Source organism: Lolium perenne, chromosome 7 (assembly GCF_019359855.2).
Source record: "Lolium perenne isolate Kyuss_39 chromosome 7, Kyuss_2.0, whole genome shotgun sequence".
Taxonomy (NCBI): Eukaryota; Viridiplantae; Streptophyta; class Magnoliopsida; order Poales; family Poaceae; genus Lolium; species Lolium perenne.
In genome coordinates, this window is record NC_067250.2 from 29,346,901 (window position 1) to 29,355,276 (window position 8,376).

At 42.9% G+C, this 8,376-nt stretch overlaps 1 protein-coding gene across 1 annotated transcript; it reads right to left on the reverse strand.

Annotated features, from left to right (window-relative positions):
- Nucleotides 1-1,257: 1,257 nt before the first annotated feature.
- On the reverse strand, nt 1,258-4,889 carry LOC127317971 (hydroxyproline O-arabinosyltransferase 1). The gene is made up of 8 exons (XM_051348577.2): nt 4,408-4,889; nt 3,402-3,469; nt 3,120-3,321; nt 2,940-3,037; nt 2,703-2,772; nt 2,531-2,602; nt 2,336-2,449; nt 1,258-1,737 (listed from the first exon to the last, which is right to left on the reverse strand). The coding sequence occupies exons 1-8, from the start codon at nt 4,810-4,812 to the stop codon at nt 1,666-1,668; spliced, it is 1,101 nt and encodes a 366-aa protein (XP_051204537.1). The 5' UTR covers nt 4,813-4,889; the 3' UTR covers nt 1,258-1,665.
- Nucleotides 4,890-8,376: the final 3,487 nt, after the last annotated feature.

The window sequence follows — 8,376 nt, forward strand, 5'->3', positions numbered from 1 at the left end:
ACATAACAAGTATTCTCTATTCATCGGATCCCAACAAACGCAACATATAGAATTACAAATAGATGATCTTGATCATGTTAGGCAGCTCACAAGATCCGACAATGAAGCACAATGGGGAGAAGACAACCATCTAGCTACTGCTATGGACCCATAGTCCAGGGGTAGACTACTCACACATCACTCCGGAGGCGACCATGGCGGCGTAGAGTCCTCCGGGAGATGAATCCCCTCTCCGGCAGGGTGCCGGAGGCGATCTCTGAATCCCCGAGATGGGATTGGCGGCGGCGGCGTCTCGGTAAGGTTTTCCGTATCGTGGCTCTCGATGATCGGGGGTTTCGCGACGGAGGCTTTAAGTAGGCGGAAGGGCAGGTCAGGAGGCGGCACGAGGGGCCCACACCACAGGTCGGCGCGGCCAGGGCTTGGGCCGCGCCGCCCTATGGTGTCGCCACCTCGTGGCCCCACTTCGTCTCCTCTTCGGTCTTCTGGAAGCTTCGTGGCAAAATAGGACCCTGTGCGTTGATTTCGTCCAATTCCGAGAATATTTCGTTACTAGGATTTCTGAAACCAAAAACAGAAAAAACAGAATCGACACTTCGACATCTTGTTAATAGGTTAGTTCCAGAAAATGCACGAATATGACATAAAGTGTGCATAAAACATGTAGATATTATCAATAATGTGGCATGGAACATAAGAAATTATCGATACGTCGGAGACGTATCAAGAGGCGCTAGGGTTTGTGTGTGAGAGGGACGATGAGAGGCGGCCCTTTTATAGGCCGGAGGGAGGCGGAGGAGCGGTGGCGCTCATTAACGCCGGCACGCAGAGCTAGGCGCGACGGGACGCGTCGCTGCGGGAACTGCACCATCGGTGTGTCGTTGCGGGAACTGCACCGTCGCTGCGTCACTGCGGGAACTGCACCGCCAATAACTTCCGTCGCGAGGTAGGCGACGGTTAGGTTAAAAATTTATTGTGCCGCTGACGAGTCGGCCCCACCACTCCCCGCCTCGCTTTTCGTTGTGTCCGGCGTCCCCGGTGCGTCCCTTGTGGGACGGGGACGGGCTCGAGGCGCCGGACACCGTATCGGGGCGCGCCGGACAAAAATGGCCTTTGGGGGACGCGGCTGGAACGGTTTTTTGTTCCGGCGCGCCCCAAATCCCTTTGGGGGACGCGGCTGGAGATGCTCTAAGGCAGCCACTTATGTTACTCAGCAAACTTGATTCATGCATTTCACCTTCACTTCAAATGGAAAAAACAGGTACAAAGAGATGATTAGTGTGTCTTTGCCTAAATGGCATTCTATGCCTGACTTTCCTGAAGCAGAAAAGAATCAGGATGAAGTCAGGCATGAGGATCAAGAACCAGAAGAGCTTAACACACCTCTCACTCATTTACATTGGACTTTTCACCTACATTTACAGACTTTTCACGTAAAACATATTTAGCCGTAGTGTATGTGTATTGTAACATATACCCACAGGGATCATATTGACTTGCACTAATTCAGTTTTAGGCTATCCAATCCCTCAACATACACTTGGTGATCCAAGCAGAAATCTATGGTGTCAACAGCTCTGGGTAAGCCTATATATGAACCAGTTGTCCAAGCTTCAGCGGTGAGGGGACAAAATTGAATGGAAATGCCAAGTATCAGATTATACAAGGTCACTCGGCTGCATAAGATTCCCAGTTGGGTATGTTGGCCGTTGCTTCGTTCACCATTTTCACAAGTGTCACCTATGGAAAATACAAAATCCATTATGTGTGTTAGTAAATGTTACTAGTAAACTATTCCAAGAAAATAGGAGCATGGTATAGCAAAATAATGCCTTTGTAGTATGCATGAACGATCTATTATCCCTCGTCATTCCATCACATTTAGGTACCTTAACTGACTGGAGAAAAAGGAATAGTGAAGGTATTCCCAGCACATAAATCGTAAAAAACTGACTTGTTTTGGATGATAAATCTGAAGTATCGCTAATAACGGATGAAGGGTAATGGATGAAGAATAACGGATGCCTTGTATTATTCTGCCATGAAACTGACATACTTAAACTTGCACCTAATTACCTAATGGTCATCCTACTGCATCGCTGCTACTTCAGTAACTATACCAATCCTATGTTTATCCTTTGTAGTTTATGTAGTGTGTATTGAGTACTGACTAAGACAACAAAACTCCTTGAAAGAGTGGATAACAAGGACAGGACAGGTACGCCGTGGAAAAAGAACACCGTCGAAAATTCAGAATAATGCCCACTAGAATGAACAATAAAAAGGTCTTCAAGCAGAAAATCAATATTAGATATCTGCAGGTAGAGCTGGACCATACCACACTTCTAGGTACGCCATTCGGAGGTAATGGCAAATTTCTAGGAGGAGGTTTATTCTCATAGGATCTTTTGTCAAACCTCCACTCTCCAATTTTGCCGTAAGTCAATTCACCCTAGTTCAGAGAAGAACATGGTTAAAGAATGAACTTATAAGACGAATCCTGAAATTTTGCATCAAAGAGAAAACTATATACCTTCATATCATAATCACACCCATAAGTATAATGTATGATATATGAATCACCAATTTCCAAGTCCCATGGTGGCTAAAACAACAGAATGGAATTATCAGCTCAGAACAGAATTGCACAAGCTCCCCAATATGCATGCTCACATCCTACTGAACCAAACAGTCAAATACTAAACCTGAATCATGAAATCCTTGTGTAAGATATTCCCCACTCCATGCAGAGCTGATGCTACAGCATATGCATACCTGCTTCCCGGGATAGCAGCATAGAAACATCAGTATACAGAATAGTCACACATGCAGTGCATTGACTAGAATAAACATCAACAGCAAGATTTCGAAGGCATTTCTCAAAGCCTGATTGAAAGCTTGGACCAATCGTGGAAATAAGATAATGAATGGAAGTACTTTACATTTCAAGAACCCATCCAAAAGATTTATCTGCTTCAGGATCTTTCTTCATGGCTAACGACATATTCATCCATGTCGGTGCAATCCTAGAAAGAGATTCCTAGCAAATTAGAGAAAACATAACTGCTTAATTCATTCGGTATGAGTACACGCGCAGAATATATTCCACAGGGTAAAACTACCTTCTCAATGATGACAGGAGAATTTCCTATGGGATCAATGTTTGCTATTGGCCCTTTATTTTCAGGAAAGAATTTACGCAACACCTTTTCAAATTTTTTGGGCTCTATATAGAAGAAAGGGAAAGCTGCTGCACGGCCATCTCTTGATAAGTTTGGGATAGGCTTGATAATAAGATGATCTGGCTCTGCCATCAAGATATATCTACAAAATATATAAAAGTTAACCAAAATATTGAATCTGAAGGTTGGTGTATGCTTATTATATGAACTTACTGAACTCACTCTTCCTGTATGTCTGCCTTCTGGAGCCATTGAACAAATGCCCAGGGCCTATTAAGAACAATGTATCCCTGAGATTTAGGATGAACTCTGTTAAGATAAAATTTTCAAAGAGCAGCGTTTTGGGAACAGTTTGCAACAGAAAAGCAAAAAAAAAAAAAACATTTGCAAAGAAAATAGTACTCCGTATATGGTTTTAGTACTAAGGCTTGGTGAGTAACTTTGAGAGATCCTGAATTGTTCATCCATCAGTATATTAGTATGCATTGCTACACCAAAACTGAAGAATGGATAGGACAAGGATATAGCCAAACAGTGACTGTTCCAGTTCACCACAGGATTTCTACCATGATGAGAGACCCACTCTGACCACATCATTATTGTCAGCTGGCATCCTACATCGATAGTTCTTGCCTTGGACGCCACATGATGCAAAGTAGGTAACAGCAGGGTCCAATCCTGTTTACTCATCCTAGCTGCCAGTCAGTCTTTTCCACCAACTTGGCCTCACCATTTGCTCATATCCACACAGGTACTTGATCCCCACACCACATGTTTGCATAAGGTAAAGTAGGACAGCTGTTATTTTGTCCAGAAGTTAATGATCATGTATCTGTCTCCAGAATTATTATTTCAGTCTTAACCTTTCCATTGAAACAGGAAGGCAGGACTTAGGACATGGGCAGTACTGTGTTAGTGTTATGGAGGTCAAGTTGAGCATTAAAGTGAACATAAACCAGTATCTAGACAATTCCAAGAACTGCTACGATGCTGCTGCATTAAAGCTAATTGTGCCTACCTCTCCATATCAATCAATTCACATGATGCCGAATTAACAAGTTCAGATTTCTCACTTTCACCTAATTTTTACCCACATTTCTTGTTTCTTCAGAACCAGTAACAACAACTAGTAACAAGAAACCAGGGAACCAGGGAAGCAACAAGGAAAACAGCAAACAACCTGGTAAAATTGCCGTTTCATGTAACCAAGCAACCGAGCGCGCATTACCTGATCCGTCCCTTCGGGGAGTGGTTCGGCGACGAAGGTGGGGATCTCGCGGACGAACTCGTCGGGATTCCCGGAGTGCAGGATCCTGGTGAAGCCGCCCATGTCGGCGCCGCGCGCCTGCCGCCGCGCCTCCTTGAACCAGTGGTACATGACGCGGCACTGCCACGTGTTGTAGACGGAGCCGGAGGCGGTCACCGCAGTGTGGAACAGCCTCGGCCCGCCACTGCCGCCGCCAGAGGCGAGGCGGCGGGACGACGAGGAGGAAAAGGCGGCGGTGGCGTCGGGGAAGGAGGTGGGGAGGGGCAGGACGGCGCGGGACGAGAGGAGCACGTTGTAGGTGAGGAACGCCGCGGAGAGCGCGATGAGGACCAGCGGCGGGGCGCCGCGGCCGCACGGCGGTGCCATGGCGAAGCGCCGGAGCGGAGCTGGGAACGTGCGCGTGCGTGGGCAGTGCAGTGCAGCCGCAGTATACAAACCTGAAACACTACTACGCCAAAGCAAACCTCCACTCCATCTTCTAACGTACACCTGATCCAGTTACGATGCCAGGAGTTGGGCAAGATTTTTTTTTCTTTTTTTTTTACCAACCACTGTGAGGCAACAGACACGGCGAAACTTTATTCGAAACCAAAAAATCTTATGTACAAATCAAAAAAGAGAGATAAAGGAAGAAAAAACCCACCTACACAGGATACCAGACTCTAAGGCAGAGTCCTAATCCAATCTAACAAAGCTTTCCTATGCTTGACTTTAATTCTATATCTCAATAAATACATGTCATGAATAAAATCAGCCTTCCACCTTGCAAAGGTAGGCCTCTCACTTTGAAAAATCTTCCCATTTCTGATAATCCAGATGTGCCAACATGCCACCATGAGTACCTCCATAAAAAATGGCTTTGCAAACTCCTTCCTAGCGTGATCCAAAACCAATTGCACATCATGATTGGCCACCCATTCAAATTGGAGATAGTTTCAGATCCTGATACAGAAATTACACTCAAAAAAGAGATGTATCCTATCCTCATGCACATGCAAAGGGCATAATTCACAGTGATAAACATCTGTGACATTCCAATACCGACGCTGCAGCAGGTCTCTAGTGTTCAGACGATCCACCAATAAAAGCCAAGCAAAAACCTTAATTTTCATCACGCAACTAGACTGCCAAATCCACTTATATGCCTTGGGTACCTTAATATGCTCATGAATATGCGAGTAAAATTTAACTGAGGCATAATTACCACCCAAACAGTATGTCCATTCATCTTTGCTGCCAGTGACTGGATTTTGCTGCATCAAGGTCTGTAAATCTTGTAATTCTGTGAAAAGCAGACTGAGACAAAGGTGTATAGAACAACTCTGCTATATTGTCCATAGCATAAACCTCTGCAGCCATTATCTCCTTATTCAACACAAAGGAGAATAATCTTGGAAATTTATTTTGAAGAATGAGTGAAACACCATCAATTAACCACTTATCTGACCAGAATAGAAAAGTATCCCCAAAATCCATTTTGACTGTAGCCACAGCTTTGAAATTATCTACTTGTCTGAGCACATCCTTCCACCAGAATGATCCACACAAATTCTCAGCATGAGGTACTTTACCAGCATAGTGTTTTTCCCATATTAAGTTCACCCAAGATAAATCTTTTTTTATTATAGAACTTATCCAAAAATTTGATAAGTAATGATACATTCTGCTTCTGAAAATTAGCAATGCCCAAACCACCTCTCACCTTTGGCTTACAAATAATTTCCCATGCAGCTAGAGATTGGTTTGGCTCTCCTTCTCTATCTCTCCAAAGACACTGCCTCAAAATCCTATCCAACTGAATAGTAAGGCCCACTGGCAATTGCAGAGAGCACAAGAAATTCAGGGGCATGGAAGCAAGAGCAGAATTAATCAGCTGCAATCTAGCTCCTTGAGAAAGAAAACTTGAACTTGCAGATAATTTCCTTTCCAATCTACAGACTAAGGGAGATAACTCAGTAATTGTTGGTTTCACTGTCCCCAATGGTAAACCCAAATAGGTAAAAGGCATTGTCCCAACCTGACAGCCAAAAACCTCTCCTAACTGTTGCATTACTTCCTCTGACACATTTATAGGGACCATTTGAGATTTATCAAAATTAATTCTCGGACCAGTGGAATGTGAGAATTTGTTTAATACCTCTTTCAAAGCCAATAACTGATCTTTATCTGCTGGCAAACTTAAAAGTGTGTCATCAGCATACTGAACTATAGGAAAGTCCATGTCATTTATCTCAATTGGTCTACTCAACTTGCCAAGATGAACCAACTCATTTATTGCTGACTGCAATAGATCTGATCCAAAGAGATAGAACAAGGGAGAAATAGGATCCCCTTGTCTTACTCCTCTTCTACACTCAAACTGTCTGTCAGGGACACCATTTAGGAGAATTGATGAAGTTCCCGTGGTGAGAATAGCTATTGCCCACCCCAACCACTGATCATTAAATTCTTTATGTTTCGTGACCTGCAGAATTGCCTCATGTTCAATGGTATCAAATGCCTTTGCAAAATTATAATAGGCTTTTTGGACAAATGACAGAGATACAGATACTCAAAAGCCTAAGCAAGACAATCTTGAACTGTCCTATTCCTCAAGAAACCATACTGGTTTTTATGCAAGCACTCAAGAATTCTTGATTGCAATCTATTTGCAGCAAGCTTAGTCAACAATTTAACACAAACATTCGTCAAAGAGATTGACCTGAAATCATTAACTGTCAGGGAGACTTGCTTCTTTGGTACCAATGTAATATAGGATCCATTGATATTTTGCGGTTTGATTGTCCCATTATGAAAATCCTCCGCTAACTTGTAGAAATCTTTTTTAATAATAGGCCAACATTTCTTCAGGAACAGACCATTGAATCCATCTGGGCCAGGTGCTCTATCTATTGGCATTTATTTCACCACTTCATCCATTTCCTTTTCCTGAAAGGGAACAGTTAATTCCTCCAAAACATCCACTCTCTTTATCAAGGAGTGCAAATTAAATTCCATGGTGATACCATCTGACCTCCCCATCCTTTTCTTGTACTCTGCCCATAACAAAGATGCCATGGCATGGTGGTCAGAAACTTCATTTCCATCAGCATCATGCAGTACTGCAATGTTATTTCTCCTAAACCTCTCAGTAGCCATGGCATGAAAGAATTTGGTATTGTCTTCCCCTTGCTTGATCCAACGAATTGTACATCTTTTTTTCCAGTAATTACACTCTGCCAACAATATATCCTCCAAATGCAGCTTCACAATTTGCCTAAAGTTAAATTCCTCCTTATATAATGGCCTCTCCTCTTCCAAAGTATCCAAGATCACAATTACTTTATTGTAGTTTTGTATTAAGCCTTTGAGTCTAGCCAAACTCATGTACCATTTTTTCAACTCATGCCTTAGTCCCTTCAGCTTGTCTGCAATGATAGCTGAACTATATGCCTTAACTGAACCTCTTTCCCAGGATTGTGTAACACACTCTTTAAATCCTGGCAAATCCACCCAATAATTCTCAAATCTGAAGATCTTGGCCTTTGGTATATTAGTGTCAATATTAACCACACAAGGATCCTTTCTTGGCCAAAGGTAAAACCATAGTGTAAGGATATACAGAGATCCAATTCTGACTAGTAAAAAACCAATCAAGTGGCTTCAATAATGGCTCTCTTTGCATGTTTGACCAAGTATATCTTCTACCTTTCAAAGGAAACTCAAGCAACCCCAAATGGCCAATAATTTCATTAAACAAGAACATGTCATTCACATCCCCTCCTGGTTTATTCCTATTTTCTTGGGATCTGATGAAATTAAAGTCCCCAAGCAATAACCAATTTTCAGTGCAAGGAATGGATAGATTATACAACCAAGAAACAAACTGATCCCTCTCAACACCTTGACAAGGGCCATATACACAAACCAAAGTACAATTCTCACTATTAT

Bases quoted from the DNA above. Each gene is read 5' to 3' on its own strand.
- LOC127317971 (XM_051348577.2), bottom strand. From the start codon at position 4,812: ATGGCACCGCCGTGCGGCCGCGGCGCCCCGCCGCTGGTCCTCATCGCG. The intron at 3,322-3,401 runs GTGAGTTCAGTA...TATATTTTGTAG, and splicing joins AAGGCAGACATACAGGAAGA to ATATATCTTGATGGCAGAGC. The intron at 3,038-3,119 runs GTAGTTTTACCC...CTAATTTGCTAG, and splicing joins CTCCTGTCATCATTGAGAAG to GAATCTCTTTCTAGGATTGC.